At 37.0% G+C, this 17,352-nt stretch overlaps 1 protein-coding gene across 1 annotated transcript in view; it reads right to left on the bottom strand.

The window, feature by feature from the left end:
* Rab3GAP1 (RAB3 GTPase activating protein subunit 1) overlaps window positions 1–17,352 on the bottom strand; it is a 452,945-nt gene that overhangs the window by 419,099 nt on the left and 16,494 nt on the right. Inside the window, exons 2-3 of the mRNA XM_067151789.2 lie at window positions 15,856–16,177; window positions 598–734 (exon numbers count right to left, since the gene is read on the bottom strand). Coding sequence (XP_067007890.2) covers window positions 598–734; window positions 15,856–16,177 — 459 coding nt within the window. The remainder of the gene's footprint in view (window positions 1–597; window positions 735–15,855; window positions 16,178–17,352) is intronic.

Below are 17,352 nucleotides of genomic sequence, written 5' to 3'. Positions count from 1 at the left end.
TACGCCAATTACAGAGGTCCTCCCTCTCGGTGGTGCCACGGGGATGTCTGGAGCACGGGCTTCTTGCAAGCGTACCTTCTCGTGACCACTGCTACCAGCACGCATGCACAGTGGAGACTTTCCTGCCAAGTCACTCTGCAATAGCGCAGAAGGAAAATCCACCTTCATGTAGCCTTATTATACAGCCTCGTTCAACCGCAGTAAGCTGCTGATATTGGCCTCTTCGTCATCGTAAAGGCATTTTTGACCCACTCACAGTCACTCCGACCAATCTCACAGGTAACTAATGCTCTCACACAGTACAGCTCGTATTTAAAGCAAACCTGATGCACTACGCTAATGTGATTTGCAGGAAATAATGTCACCTCTCAGATGTATAAACACGCCTACCAATATTCATTAATCTAGCACAATCCCTTCCTAGTGTTTGGATATTTTTTTCTGCCAGTGTACTTAAACAGAGAATTATGTTATCCCTAAGACTAGTTTGAAGATTAAAAAAAAAAAAAATTTTAAAATACTAATGTAAAGAAATAATGAATACAAATTATTTGTTCTTTCAAGCAACTACTCTTTATATCATAAAATTAATCTTACCACTCAGATATCTGCAGTATGGTGGTGTGCGTTTCAAATGTACCATCTCAAACTCGACACGAACCTCCTTGCCATCACAGACCCCAAGATAAAAATGATCTGATGGCTTGTGGACTTGTACAAATATTGGAACAGGGCTGCAAATTTAATATCTCATTTTTAAAAAACAAATTAAAATATAAAACTTATTTATTTTCTTATTCATTTATTTAGCTTTCACCAAATGTACAATTACATATCAGGACTAATGTGCAGGCAGTATAGGAACTGTGAAGTGACTTCTTAAGACCAATGATCTAAATTTCAACATTCTATGAACAATAAAAAACACTTCCTAAATAAACAAATATTTAACATAAAAAATCTGAAACAAATGAGGTGGTGAAAATTTTCTGCCTGTTTCCAGTCATTCGACTGGGTCAGGAATTGAATAAATGAAGCCCCCATCTAGCGGTGAGTATAGGAACTGTGCCAGCTGCCAAAGCCAGTCACACTCCTCAGGTGCAATGATTAATGACTGACAGATGAAACAAAATTATGTTGGAGGGTGTCGCTGGAATGAAAGATAACAGGGAAAACCGAAGTGCCCGGAGAAAACTGTCCCACCTCCGCTTTGTCCTGCACAAATCTCACATGGAGTGGCTGGAATTTGAACATCAGAACCCAGCAGTGAGAGGCAGGTATGCTGCCACCTGAGCCACAGAGGCTCTAAAACAAATGAGGTAGTAAAATAAGTTAAAAGCCAATGAAACAACAACATATATTTTAAAGCTATTAAGAGCATTTAAAAATTAATAACAGCAACATTATCAGCATTTCTCAAGTATTCTTCAGCTCTGTAGAAGTAGTCAGTGAGTAGGAGTTTCCTTAATACTGTGGTGAATGGGCTGATGGGATCATATCTTCAATTTTTATTGGGAGCTTATTATATCATCTTATTCCAACCAAGTCTATACAGTACATATGTCTCAAGGCAATAGTTTTACTTTTGTGCTCAATAACAGATATTACAGTATTTTATGTTTGCGTTTGGTTATTGTGATTGCTACAATTCTTTCTTAAGTTATCAATATTTTGTTTCACATGTAGGATCCATTGCATAATACACAGGGTATTTGGGAGATAAGTAAAAATCAAAAATCAATGTCCGTAGTTAGTAAAATATTATTGTTTTTAAAATTTAGCGAATGGTTTGTCCGAGGGAGGAATTTGAAGTATAGTGCAAAGTTTGTGAGGTCCATAATAGCTTCATTTACCTCTTGGCTTATACCACGCACCATAGCATGCTTCAGACGGTATGCATGCATAATGTGTGAGAAGCAATTCAAAGTACAGGGTATTTGCAGTACGGGAGGCGTGCGCATAGTTCTTGACCTTGCAAACAGCCTGCACATGTCCCACCTGGCAAGCATGAGTCGCACGTCTGAATCTCAGCTGTTAACATGGTGAGACAGTTATCATTGTAACAACGTATTTTCATATGTAAAAGTTCTGGTTTCATCTTAATGGTCGTGTGAAAAGGCATAACTCTCGCTATTGGTGTGCAGAAAATTCTAATTGTATTTATGAAGTCCCTCATTATGACAGGAAGATTGGTGTTTGGTGTGCTGTTAGTGCAAGATGAATAATTGGGCATATTTTTATCAAGATGACAGTAAATGCAGAAAGGTACCAAGAAGACATTTTGATTCCATTCTACCATCAGTTAACGGAAGAAGAAAAATCAACAAGATTCAGCCCCTGCTCATACAGCATAAGATTCCCTTCAAACAATTATGGAAGTGTTTGCAGACAGAGTGATCAGTGCTGGTCTATTTTTTTCCTTCGTTCTCCAGATCCGACACTGTGATTTTTACTCGTGGGGTAAACCGAAAGAAAAAGTATATCGAACAAATCCTCACACATTGGAGAAACTGAAAAAAAACCATACGAATGACTCAGAAACATTACAGTGGCAGAACTCACTCGTGTCAGCCAGAACGTGGTTACTAGTTACAAAGCCTGTACCCAGGAAGGACGACACTTCCAGCATCTTTTATAAGGTAAGATTTCATTTCACGCTTAAAGCAGGGCGGCTGCGAGTGACATAAGTTAGCCTGAGGCAGCTGCCGCAGTGCAGAGTACAAATACCATGCGTTCGGTCTGGGTTTAAAGGGAGACCCTGTACACCGCTTCACTGCGGCTTCAGGGCGTATGCATGCGTAATGTGCAAGAAACAATTCTAACACTGCATTGGAGCTTCAGGTAGATGCATGCATAAGTTGTATGAAAAATGTTTTATATACAAGAAGCAAACGTTTCCACACTGGAAAATATTATAACGTATGTCAGCAAATCCCTACTACGTCGTCCATCATTAAACCTGACCTACAAACATCACATATTTAACTACTTTTTTTTTTTAATAGGGCATTATTTTAACATCATATGTATTCAGGACCCTACTAATAATGAGCAGAAAAATATTTGTACTTGTCCCCAAACACTCTGTATATGCTTAGTACGGGTACTACTTACCAGTACCACAAATTATTATAATATATTTTTTTGAAATAGAGTTTAAAATTAAATACCAGTAACAAGGACATTGTTTGAGACTCTGCTGCAGCTCTCATGGCAAGTTGTGAGTTTCACTAATAGTAAAGGTCCTCTCAGGCTTAATTACTGTGTTGATGGGGTGAAAGTTCCTTATGGAGATCACTGGGTGTTAATATAAGGAAAGATCTTCACTGAGGTAATCACATAAATGGTATTGTAAATAAAGGGTACAAATCTCCGCACCTGGTTATGAGGGTATTTAGGGGTTGTAGTAAGGATGTAAAGGAGAAGGCATATAAGTCTCTGGTAAGACCCCAACTAGAGTATGGTTCCAGTGTATGGGACCCTCACCAGGATTACTTGATTCGAGAACTTGGGAGAAAGGAGACAACATGCTCAACTAAGTGCTAAGTGATATGTTCCAAGCTGTCAGTGGAGAGATGGTGTGGAATGACATTAGTAGACGAATAAATTTGAGTGATGTTTCTAAAAGTAGGAAAGATCACAATATGAAGATAAAGTACGAATTCAAGATGACAAATTGGGGCAAATATTTGTTTATAGGAAGGGGAGTTATGGATTGAAATAATTTACCAAGGGAGATTATTCTATAAATTTCTAAATTCTTTGCAATTATTTAAGAAAAGACTAGGTAAAACACAGTTAGGAAATCTGCCACCTGAGCGACTGCCCTAAATGCAGATCAGTGGTGACTGACTGATTGATCGACTGATTAATTGATCAATCGATCAAGTGATTGACAGATGAAAAGCAGATTCGAGAGTAATACTATGCAAAGAACAGAAGCTTCAAACTCAATACTGATAAGGGTCAATCTGAGTATAATTCCTCTCCAGGTTATTTTTTTTTTTTTGCTAGGGGCTTTACGTCGCACCGACACAGATAGGTCTTATGGCGACGATAGGATAGGAAAGGCCTAGGAGCTGGAAGGAAGCGGCCGTGGCCTTAATTAAGGTACAGCCCCAGCATTTGCCTGGTGTGAAAATGGGAAACCACGGAAAACCATTTTCAGGGCTGCCGATAGTGGGATTCGAACCTACTATCTCCCGGATGCAAGCTCACAGCTGCGCGCCTCTACACGCACGGTCTCCAGGTTATGATACTTACTCCTAGCTGATACTGGAATTATATTCACATTCTTGTGGTTCATTTCTTATCTTTCAGCCAAATGAATATTCACAATACTACAAATTTCACAGTAACACAAGTGAACAAGTAAATTTTACACCTTAAATCACTTACCTGAACCCCAAGATACAGTGCCCTCCTTTTACGAGGAAACTGTGTATCATTCTCTGCTCTCTCAACTGCAGTCACAGGTGATAAAACATCCCAGCAGTTAGTTGCTTCTAAGAAATGTACTGCAACATGTGTGCACCTGTTGCTTGTGTATTTTTGTGCATATTGCTCATGTATCAAGTAATCAATTGGTAAATGAACAGCAAATTTATATGGTTGAATGTTACACACACACAAAAAGTAGCTATAGGAGAGGTGTTCAGACATTTTCTTGTAAATTTCCTGACTCTAGCATTCCTACAAAATGTTGCATTTTGAGGTTGAAGAAACAGTAGCACTCAAAAGGTTCAGTTTGTAATGTACAGAGGAAACAAAAAAGACATGCTTGAAGTGAAGATAAACTTGACGATATTCGGGCAATTAGAACCAAGTCCTAGAAAATCACTCAATAGCCACAGGAAACCAACTTATGCACAGAGTCAGTCCACAAAGCGACCAGACTGCTGAAATTTCAACCATATACAATAAGGTTTGTGCAGAAACTTCACCAGATAGATTCTGTCACAAAAATAAGGTTCTGTATGTGGTTTCATCAAAGTGTTTACAGTGGAAATTTGGATCCACAGCTAATATTTATGTCTGGCGAGGCATGGTTCCATCTTCACGGTCATATAAATTCTCAAAATGTGAACTGTGAAGTACTGAGAACCCATATATTTTATGGGAAGTGCTACTGCATCCTATTAAAATGGAGATACGGCATGCAGTAAGCTTGCAACAGACAACTGGGCCTATATTTTTCGATGACCATGTGAATTCAGATGTGTATGCGAGAACAACTTTGCATCCATTTTTTAATGAACTGACACAAAAAGAAAAGAATTATGAATATTTTCAACAGGATGGTGCCACAACCCATACCACTCTTGATTCTATAGACACTTTACGTCCAAGTTTTGATGATCGGATAATTCGTACAGTAACCCTCCATGGCATCTCACTGCTAGGTTCTGTGGTTCAAATCCCAGTCATTCCACATGAGATTTGTGCTGGACAAAGCAGAGGTGGGACAGGTTTTTCTCCGGGTACTCTAGTTTTCCCTGTCATCTTTCATTCCAGCAACACTCTCCAGTACCACTTCATTTCATTTCATCTGTCAGTCATTAATCATTGCCCCAGAGGAGTGCGACAGGCTTTGGCAGCTTGCACAATTCCTATCCTCGCCGCTACATAGGGGCTTCATTCATTCCATTCCTAACCCGGTCAAATGACTAGAAACAGACTGTGGATAATTAGTACAAGTTTACAGCCCCCTAGATCAGCCAATCTAACTTACTGTGATTATTATATTTAGGGAACACTAAAGGGCAAAATTTACTGAAATAATCTCTGTACTATTAACTGAAGACCAAAATAACACATGCAATACAGTCTATTACCAAAGTGAAATTACAGAAAGTGTCCAGCTCCATGGCTAAATGGTTAGTGCTGGCCTTTGGTCCAGAAGGTCCCGGGTTTCATTCCCGGCCGGGCCGGGGATTTTAACCTTCATTGGTTAATTTCGATGCCTCGGGGCTGGGTATGTGTGCCGTCTTCATCATAGGCGTGCAGGTCGCCTATACAGCGTCAAATTGAAAGACCTGCACCAGGCCTCCCCAGAGGCCATACCTATTATTATTGTTATTATTTTCGATATACGTGGTGAGAGACAGTATTTGATCATTACAACTTCTTTCAGGTCTAAATCCTGCTTGCTCTATAGGAATGTAGCTGTTGATTGTTTCATAAATTCTATTGTAGATCAGTCGCTCAAGGAGTTTATATGTAACACTTAGAAGTGCTATTGGACGGTAGCTTTCCACTTTAGATGGATCTTTATTTAGTTTCAGTATGGCTATTATCTTTGTTTTCTTCATCAGAGGTGGTATGTTTCCAGTTTGCAGAATATTCGTGAAGAAGTTGGTTAACCATTTTATTGTGGCTGGTCCACAATGAGCCAAAAATTCAGGATAAATTCCATCAAATCCTGCAGCTTTTCCAAGTTTCATACTTTTTATTGCGGCTTTAGTTTCCCCTTCTTTGAATGGAGTAGAGAATTCAGAAAACTGCGGTGCTGCTCTTTTCTTGATGAACAACTTTAATTTGATATCCTTTTTGGATCACTTGTCTCTTGTGTTTTTGGAAACCGATATTAGATGATTAGCAAAATCATTCATATTGATGGCTGTTTTTGATCTCTTAGTTGCAGGGTTTGAAGAATCCAGTTTCCTAATTATAGACCAGGCCTTTCTGCTAGAATGGGTGTAATCTAAGAATTCCACTGTTTCATGCCAGATCCTTCTTCGACTCTCATCCAAGGATTGGAGGAGACCAGCTGCATTGTCGGAATTAGGATGTTCTTCATATTCTTGTAGTAATTCCTCACTCTCTGAACTCCAGCCAGGGATATACTCCTTACAATATCCTCTAGGGATGCATCGTCTTGCTGCACCTTTTATGACCCCTACAAATCTGCTGTAGTTGTTGTATGTTGGTTTGATCCATCTTATATTGGAGTCTGTTTGCTTTGCAAATTCAGTCCAATTGGCTTTCTTGAAGTTCCACCTTGGTTTAGGATGTGATCGAACAACAGGTAAAGACATCCCAACCTTCTAAAGTTTTTGAGTGTGCTCCCATGTCGTAAATTTACGGCCTTACTTAGCAATACGCTCAGTAATAGGTACTTCCAGATCTACGCTGATAATGACAGAAGTAGAGTGTTTAAATTAAATGATGGTTTACCTCAAGGATCAGTCCTTGCCCCCCTTCTTTTCAGTCTGTACATATACAACCTCCCAGACACATCATCAAGAAAATTCATTTATGCTGATGACATTTGTTTGGTGACTCAGTGCTCCAACTTTTATGATGCTGAAACTACTTTAGCCACTGATCTGGAAGCCTTGGATGTATACTTCAAGAAATGGTGCCTTCACCTAAATCCTCAAAAAACAGTTATATCTACATTCCACTTACGCAACAGACAGTCTAATTACAAACCAACAGTCAGATTCCGAGGTGAAGTGTTGCCGTTCTGCAGTATACCAAAATACTTGGGAATAACACTTGATAGAACTTTGACTTTCAAGCAACATCTCTCAAATGTAGCTGCTAAAGTAAAAACCAGAAATAATATTCTTCAGAAACTTGCTGGTACATCATGGGGAGCCAATACTCATGTTCTATGATCAACAGCATTAGCATTATCATATTCTGTTGCTGAATACTGCTGCCCCTCTTGGATCAATAGTGTTCACACAAAGAAGATCGATGTACAACTCAATCAGGCAATGCGCATAATCACGGGTTGCATTCGGAGCACGAACACACTATGGCTTCCTGTTCTCAACAATATTCCACCTCCAACCCTAAGATGATCAGAAGCTCTCCTAAAGGTTTGGAAGAACATTCATCAGAACCCCCAACTACCCATCCATCAAGATATTACCCACACTGAACATCAACGACTGAAATCAAGGAAACCACCCTGGCGTACAGCAATGGATCTTGAAAGAACCTCTTTTCATGTTAACAGTTCATGGAAAGCCAAGTGGGATCAGTCTTCAGCAGTGAACAAACATCTGGTTGAGAATCCTTCTAAACGAGTACAAGGATTTGATCTTCCAAGACGACAGTGGAGAATCATCAATCGGATAAGAACTGGACAAGGAAGATGTGGTTATCTGTTGTGCAAATGGGGTTGGACTAGCTCTGCAGATTGTGATTGTGGTGTCTCTTCTCAGCCAATCCACCATATTGTTGCTGACTGCCCAATTCGAGCTTTCAAAGGAACACTTATGGACATTCACCGCACATCGGATGAAGCAGTTGATTGGGTCAAAATGCTAGATCTTGAGTTATAGTATTGTACGGACTTGTGACTATGCACATTTACCTACATTATATACATGTGTGTACATAGATTCATCATACGATAAATAAATAAATAAATAAATAAATTATTACTGTTATTATTATTATTATTATTATTATTATTATTATTATTATTATTATTATTATTATTATTATTATTATTATTATTACAGAAAGTAGCCAATAAATTATTTCAACAACTTGAGGCATGTCTTACTGCAGCAGGTCATTTTCAATAGGATCTGATATAAATTTCAAGTAAGTTTCAAGTAAACCTGTGTACATATACAGTATTTTTAATAATAGTACTTAAATTCATGGGGTTACTTTATTTTGTAAATGCTAAATGTCTTGCTTTGCCAGAAGTAACAGAACAAGCTCCCTATGGAAATGTGTGAGCCGGGTTCTGTTGTAACCTAGTTTCTTTGTTTAGTCAGTCATCTGTCACCTCACGTCGTAGTTGAGAGCCAGAAGTTGATCAGCTACAGAATAATTTTTTTTTTGCTAATTGTTTTACGTCGCACCGACACAGATAGGTCTTTGGCGACGATGGGATAGGAAAGGCCTAGGAAGTGGAAGGAAGCGGCCGTGGCCTTAATTAAGGTACAGCCCCGGCATTTGCCTGGTGTGAAAATGGGAAACCACGGAAAACCATCTTCAGGGCTGCCGACAGTGGGGCTCGAACCCACTATCTCCCGATTACTGGATACTGGCCGCACTTAAGCAACTGCAGCTATCGAGCTCGGTGCAGAATAATCTGAAGTTTCATTAAGTTATAAATCTTGTTTGTTTGTGTTTGTATGTTTGTTTGTGTATTATGTAATTACTGTTTTGCTACTGAAGATGGCCTTTAGATTAGGCTGAAACATGTATAGACTTTGCTTCATCTAACAGATGACTTGATTTGTATTGATAAGGAGGATTTTATAAATATTTTCATTTGTAAAGTGATCTGAAGTTTCCTCATAAAATGAGAGCACGATATAAACAAAACAAAAAAATAATACATACAGTGCATTGAGGAATATGGCCTGACAAGACAACTGCCTTTCTTTTTTTCTAGTGGTTTAATGTTGAACACAGAGAGGTATATGGCAAGAGGGATTTAGGAAACAAGTAGGATGGTGAAGGTGCTGATTTGAGGAATTAGAACTAGACAATCATCCTCCATTAACACTAATCAGATGGAAAAAATAAGAGATCAGACACTTCGAAGAATTAAGATATCTGCAAAAAAAAAAGGGAAAGGCCACTAAATGTGTGAAATAAAACACTTCCTAGGCCTTGCAAACCTAATATCAAGATATCAAGTTGATAAATGTAGGTCGGAGAGGAATGATGAAAGCAAAGAGGAAGAGTCTGTGGCCTTAATTAAGGTACAGCCTCAGCAGTTGCCTGATGCACAAATGGGAAACCACAGAAAGTCATCTTCAGTCTGTTAATGGTGGGATTCAAACCCACCATCTCACATCTACCAAATGCAAACCTGCAGTTACGCAGTCTGTATCATGTGGCCAACTCGCACGATGATTGCTGTCCAGCCAGATTGCCTACAGATATAGGAGTGCCACATCCTCAGTTGAAATGCCTGGCTTTCATGACCGGTTCGGTTTGACTGTAAAGATATACAATAATAAAGTTTTATTATGAATCCACCTGTTCAATACATTATAATGTTGTTACATTTAAAATAACTTCATTAGTTAAAAAGTTATATATGGGACATGTTTCGCTCCCTTACAGAGCATCATCAGCCAAATCTGAATCTCAAATAATTGTTATTTACGTAAATAAAGACTTAAGAACTATTAGAACATTTTTGACAAACTTAAAACTTATTCTATTAGAAAAATCATAAAATATAAAATCTTTGTATACATGCCTTAATTACATGTGCTTAATAGGAAGATACATTAAAATTATGGAAGAGAGAGTACTAAAATATAAAATAAATAATATATATATTATGTCCAAAATCCTAGAAAGACGTGAAAATCAATCTTAGGAGCTAAATTTGAGGATTTTCTTGGCAATGAGATCTGGTAAAAAAGTTATTTATCCCTTGTGGATAAGAGTCTATAAAGATTCAAATTTATCGTCAATTTGATGATTGAACTTATAACAGGATAAATGAAGTTCAATCATCAAATTGACGATAAATTTGAATCTTTATAGACTCTTATCCACAAGGGATAAATAACTTTTTTACCAGATCTCATTGCCAAGAAAATCCTCAAATTTAGCTCCTAAGATTGATTTTCACGTCTTTCTAGGATTTTGGACATAATATATATATTATTTATTTTATATTTTAGTACTCTCTCTTCCATAATTTTAATGTATCCTCCGATTAAGCACATGTAATTAAGCCATGTATTCAAAGATTTTATATTTTATGATTTTTCTAATAGAATAAGTTTTAAGTTTGTCAAAAATGTTCTAATAGTTCTTAAGTCTTTATTTACGTAAATAACAATTATTTGAGATTCAGATTTGGCTGATGATGCTCTGTAAGGGAGCGAAACATGTCCCATATATAACTTTTTAACTAATGAAGTTATTTCAAATGTAACAACATTATAATGTATTGAACAGGTGGATTCATAATAAAACTTTATTATTGTATATCAACAGATTTCAATACGGATTAAAACATGAGATTAGTCACTTGCAATGACTGTAAAGATGCGAACATCATCTAGAAGCTGTATCAGAATCAAACGGCACACGTCAAAACTGGAGACTACATTACAGAAGAGATCACAATATAACAAGGTGTGAGACAAGTTGTATCCTCTTTTCAAGCCTTTTTAACATATTCTGAAGCCATTTTTCAAATTGGCCTTGATGAAATTGATAAAGGAATCTAGATCAACAGGAAGCAAATGAACATCATCCATCCGCTATGCTTATTGCACTGTGATACTTGCCTACAATTTAAAAGATCTTCAATTTCTCCTGATCAGTATCAACAAAGCAAGCAAGGAATTTGGCCTTAAAATAAACATTCAGAAAACTAAATTCATGGTAATCATTCCAAGTTCTTTGAAAACATTTAAGAAAAGACTAGGTAAACAATTCATAGGGTAACTGCCACCTGGGCAACTGCCCTAAATGCTAAGGTCAAAGGACTTTGCCTACCTTCCAATCTTTATTTTATTTTTGTAGACAGTTTTTATGCATGTATATATACAAACATGTGTCAGCTTAAATTCTAACTAAACATTACAAGTACATATTTCACTCCATTTTGGAACATCTTCAGCTTTAAAAAAAGTATATTAAGTACAAATATTGGCACATATAAAATAATGAGAACATTAAAAGTAATAAGGAAGTTAAAATGCTCTTCAACAGAGAATTAAAGGGAGCCAGCTGGGAGGTAAGCATTTGATTGTTTTTCACTAGGTTTTTAACTCCCTTCTAACACTTTTTATTTCCTTTCATTATAGACTCTCGCCAACATCCCTATGTTTTTAACTAGGAATTATAATTAATCAACTAAGATACTGATCTTAAAGAGTTTCCTCCGGTTGTTATACCGTAGTTTAAAATTCAAAACTCAGTACATATTACAAGTTAATGGAATGTACATTGTACGGTATAATATCAACAACAAGAACCTCTTCCCTTTAAAGACTAATGCCACAATGAAGTATATTATCAATACGAGCAATGACGTGTTCAGTGTTTTAATTCTCTACGGAACAGCATTGCCAATATTTGTACTTAATATACATTGTTTTTTTTGCTAGTTGCTTTACGTCGCACCGACACAGATAGGTCTTATGGCGACGATGGGACAGGGAAGGGCTAGGAGTGGGAAGGAAGCGGCCGTGGCCTTAATTAAGGTACAGCCCCAGCATTTGCCTGGTGTGAAAATGGGAAACCATGGAAAACCATTTTCAGGGCTGCCGACAGTGGGATTCGAACCTACTATCTCCCGAATACTGGACACTGGCCGCACTTAAGTGACTGCAGCTATCGAGCTCGGTAATATACATTGTTTAAACTGAAGATGTTCCAAAATGGAATGAAACATGTTCTTGGAATGTTTAGCTAGAATTTAAGCTGACACATGTTTGTACATGCATAAAAACTATAAAAATAGAATAAGTATTGGAAGGTGGGAAAAGTCCTTTGACCTTAGTTACTGAAAGCAATATGGGATAAAAAATTAGATTTATAAGTTTTCAGCAACAATGGGATGAGAAAAGGCTAGGACCATGGGCTTAATTAATTAAGTTACAGCCCCAGTATTTGCCTCTTGTGATAGTGGGAAACCATAAAGAAATATTTTCATAGCTGCTAATATTGAAGTTTGAACCCACACAACTCATACTGCATAGCAACTCACTCAGTAGTGTACCATTACAGTTGAGGCGATCGTACGCACAGAAATGTAGTGGACAAAATGGCACGCGCCGGCTTCATGCAGCACAAACACATATGAAGTATCACCAAGATGCAAGTTAATTACAGTTAGAAGGCGCAGACTTATAAAAGACCATCGAAAAGGAGTTTCAAGTTGGAACAACTATTGTCTTGAAAAATAATTGAATTCAATTAATTCTTACTACCTTGAGAAAGAAAATCGCTTTAAAAAAAAAAAAGTAATCCACTTGAAACCAAGAAGAGGTTGATTTACGAACAAGAAGAGAAATGTGAAATATAAATATTGGTGAAGAATTCAATCATTCACAGCTAAAAATTAAGTCAAGATGTGGAGAAACGTATATATTTCAATTTAAAATATTGGAGAAAAGGAATGTACGGACCAGTGCAAGATTGAAGAGAAAGGGCGAATTCTAGCACTATAAGTGGCTGAATATAATCAAGAATAATGGAAATAATAACTAGAAGCACTAGTCAACATGAAGAAAAAGATATATTTTATGAGAATTAGCCACATTTGAATTCATATAAGAGCGTAATTTCGAGATATAAGAAAAAACACTAGCATTTATTCATATCTGTTTAAAGGATTAAAATGAAAGAATTAGATATTTATTCTGCCCATATAATATTGTTTTCTTCTTGCATGGACACCTGCAATATGATGAGAAATGCCTAAACTGATGGAGGAAGACTGCCCAGGCCACCATGACGAAGACCAAATACTGCAATGCCCAGTAACTAGCTGTGACGTGTCCGGAGGTTGAATCTAAGTACACAGAGATGGCATAGCGTACGAGCAGGAGCCAGCAGCTGACGCAGATGACACGAGATAAGAGATAAGTTTCCGATATATATTAAAATTTAATAGTAATTGTCGTATTAAATTAAAAGCAGTGGAGTATTACCTATAAACGAATTATATGTGCCAAATTGTGAATGTCAGTGATAGATCGTAAGCATTTAACCGCGAGTATGTGCCAATTTAAGTAGCAGATATACTCAAAATGAAATTATAGGTTATCATCAACATACGTGAAGTGTGTATATCGATTTTAACATACCAATCTACACAGAAAGTTTATTTAACTACAAACTGGGAGAGATTGAGAAGAGTAGACATGAATTGCAGAGTATAATCTAGTTATTGAGTAAACCAAATCGACAGACATGGCTGTAATGACTTTATTATATGAAGAGAGAGATTATATTGGGAACACGTGTTTATTAAGAAGAATATATCGTCGAGGGAGTATCAAACCGTAACAAAGATGATATTTAGAGGAAGCGAAATGAGAAAATATATATTCAGATGGATTAATAAGAAGAGGTATATGAGAAATATGTAGTAATGAGAGTATTGAGATGTAATGTTTGTTTCGTCGTAAGGTTAAATGAAGGAAGTTGTTGTTATGGATTCATGTGATAGATATCGGCAATGTATGATAAATAAAATGAAGGCAATAAGGTTAGGTCATGTTGATGTGAACATAGAGTTACAGACCAGCTGATTTAATGTCGATTGGTGGTATAATGTGAAAGATTATGCATGGTTATAGAGTTTCAGATACTTATTGGTGTAGATGTATGGACATTAAGAATTATCGCCCTACAGAACGTGAATGACTCCCAAATAAACTGTAGATTGAGGAATTAAATTACGTCGAAGTATTGGCACAGCGGTAGATGAAATGAGATTATTCATCATTACTAGTAGCACGTATATAAATGAGTGGCACAATTTCACAGTTAATATCAATAGATTATTTTGTGAGAGGCACTTATTGATTATACATATGATTTTCATTGTCATGAATGAAATGATATAACAATGCCTAGTTAGTATTTCTAATTATAATAGTATTTTAGAGTTTGGTAACAATTTAAAGCCACAATGAGGAAACTTGTTAATTATCTCATATCTCGTAAGGTGAATATGAAGCCCCAAATATGAAGAATCCCCCATATTCCAACAAAAATAAAGAATGTGACCTTTTAAAAAATAACCCCATGAACAATTTTTATGTGAAATGATGGATTTAATTACTTCTGTGAAGCAATATATGGCAAATAATGAATGTAAGAATACAGAAGACCTCAATTTCAACTATGTTGACAGAAAGAATCAATGTATATAAGATGGTTAATTGTCATATACCCATTTTCTTTTCTCTATAAGAGATATTTCAATTTTATTTTCTTTTATCCAAAGTTAGCATGCTAATAAATTAGAGTAAGGATTATTTCTGAGTTTTTATTCTGAAATATAGATAATAATATGTAGCTGTAAGGTTATATGGTAATATAACTATTAATGACAGGAATTATTGATGTGATATAACGAATGATGAAATGCATTAGTAGAGTTTGGGGGTTGAATAATATTTTAATGCACATGCTCTTACTCAATGGAACCTGCGATAATATTATTATGTTTTAAGGACGGTGTTAATATTTTACCATGAGGAGCTGATGGGAACATATACTAATCCTTTACTTGGACTAGGGGAAGGGTGTAGTAGGGTTTCTAGAATCCTGGATTGATCCTACGTTCAATCTTAACTCGGTTTAGTGGTACTGGAAGCTGTTCAAATATGCAGGAGAAAACTTTTGTCATGTCAGCCCCTCCAAAAGCGATAGAAGTAAATAGTAGGACATAAAACCAATAACATTAATACAGAAGTTTCATCAGACATAGGCAGCGAGAAAACAAGGCTTCTGTGCAGGCTGCATCATGAACAGCTGTCCAATCAGTAGTCAGAGTGAAATGAAACAGAGTGGGAAAGGAAACATTAGGCACTGAAGATACGCATTTGTCTGTTGGTCTTGAAGCAGAGAAGAGGTCAAAATGCAAAAACAAACTGTGTTTCAAACAGAAAATAAACAACTGCATGAAAATGTTTTAAAATAATGATAGCCTAAAAGAAGAAAGGTGCATTACACCACAATTTTGGTATGTAATGATATGTGAGATCCTCTGAGTAATCTTAATTGTTAACTAGCCTGCTTCCACCTTGAGACTAGCTGGAAACAGGCGCTGTGATGTTATGTGCAACCATACTTCACAGATATCATATACAGACTTTCAATATTATGGCAGCATTGATCCCAAGTCAGATTTTACTAAAGTGACAAGTGTTGATAAGAACTCACCAATTAGTATTGTTGACTGCGATATAAATAGAGCTAAGAAGAAGTTTAATTCTTGTCTCAGAGGTAATCTCTATCCCTGGAAACGGTGCGAGAATCACAAAATCACGGAGTCCATACCAAGCTGCCAATGGGTGAGGGTGCGGGATTAAATTATTGTCTCGGAGATCCCATACTTTCTGAGGAGGAAAATCATTTTCAAAGCACATGATATCATCGAGAACCTGAATCCGCCCATCATCAGCAGAATCCTCTTCTATAGGACTAACCACATCCGCCACTGGAGTGAGCTTTAAATGATATCGAGTCACAGTGAAATCCACATCTGTAAAAAAAATATATATATATATTCCTCACAGAAACAGAATCACAGAACATTCTTTTAAAATACATGATGTAACCCAAGGGCGTAGCCAAGGGAAGGTTACTGGGGGTTAGAACCACCCACCATGGAAATTTACAACAAAAAAACTGAAAATAAATAATAAATTAAACGTTCAGAGGCATAATATTGTAGAACCAAAAGTTCTGTTTAATCTATTTTCTACGAAGCCTCAAAAGTTGGACATTAGATGGTAAACTGAAGATACCATTCACTTTAAAACTGTTGACCTTGATTATATTGTTCTTGTAGTGTACTCCAATCTCAATATCAACATAATTCACTTGTATCACTGTCGTTATAATGACAAGCCAAGCATGTGCACACCACACACACATTCACTGTGTTCTTTCATCATTTTGTAACTATGACACTCACCCTTCCCTCCCTAGCTACGCTACTGATGCATCCAAAAAAATACAGGAATCCTTTTCAGAACACTTGCAGGAAAGTGAAAGAATCCCTTAGGAGAGTGATTTCCAAAGTGTGTGGATTGCTAAGGATCTGCCAACAGTTAACTGTGGATCCCTGGGTTGGCCATATATTCCTTCAATATAAGTTTATTTCAGTTTTCTGTGATGCAACTGTACAATATCGTATGTGACTATACTGCAGAAAGCTAGTATATCATCAACGGTGGATGAGCAGATCGCACCCTTGCACGAGTTGGCCTTCAAGCTGTTTTAGAAAAGTACAACTTTCTTTTCTACAGTTATACGAGTCAGCTCTATTGTAAATTCTTTTCTGGTGAGGGATGACAGTGATGCCTGACTGAGTATAGCTGCTTGGTGTATGTTGTAGTAAGGATGTAAAGGAGAGGACATGTAAGTCTCTCGTAAGACCCTAACTACAGTAAGATTCCAGTGAATGGGACCCTCACCAGGATTACTTGATTCAAGAACTGGGAAAAATCCAAAGAAAAGCAGCTCGATCTGTTCTGGGTGATTTCCGACAAGTGAGTAGCGTTATGAAAATATTGCAAAGTATGGGTTGGGAAGGCTGGGGAGAAAGGAGACGAGCTGCTCAACTAAGTGGTATAATCCAAGCTGTCAGTAATGAGACAGCGTGGAATGACATAAGTAGATGAATAAGTATGAGTGGTAAAAAGTACAAGTGGT

Source organism: Anabrus simplex, chromosome 7 (assembly GCF_040414725.1).
Source record: "Anabrus simplex isolate iqAnaSimp1 chromosome 7, ASM4041472v1, whole genome shotgun sequence".
Lineage (NCBI taxonomy): Eukaryota > Metazoa > Arthropoda > Insecta > Orthoptera > Tettigoniidae > Anabrus > Anabrus simplex.
The sequence above is the reverse complement of the archived record's forward strand: the minus strand, read 5'-3'. Positions and strand labels throughout refer to the sequence as shown.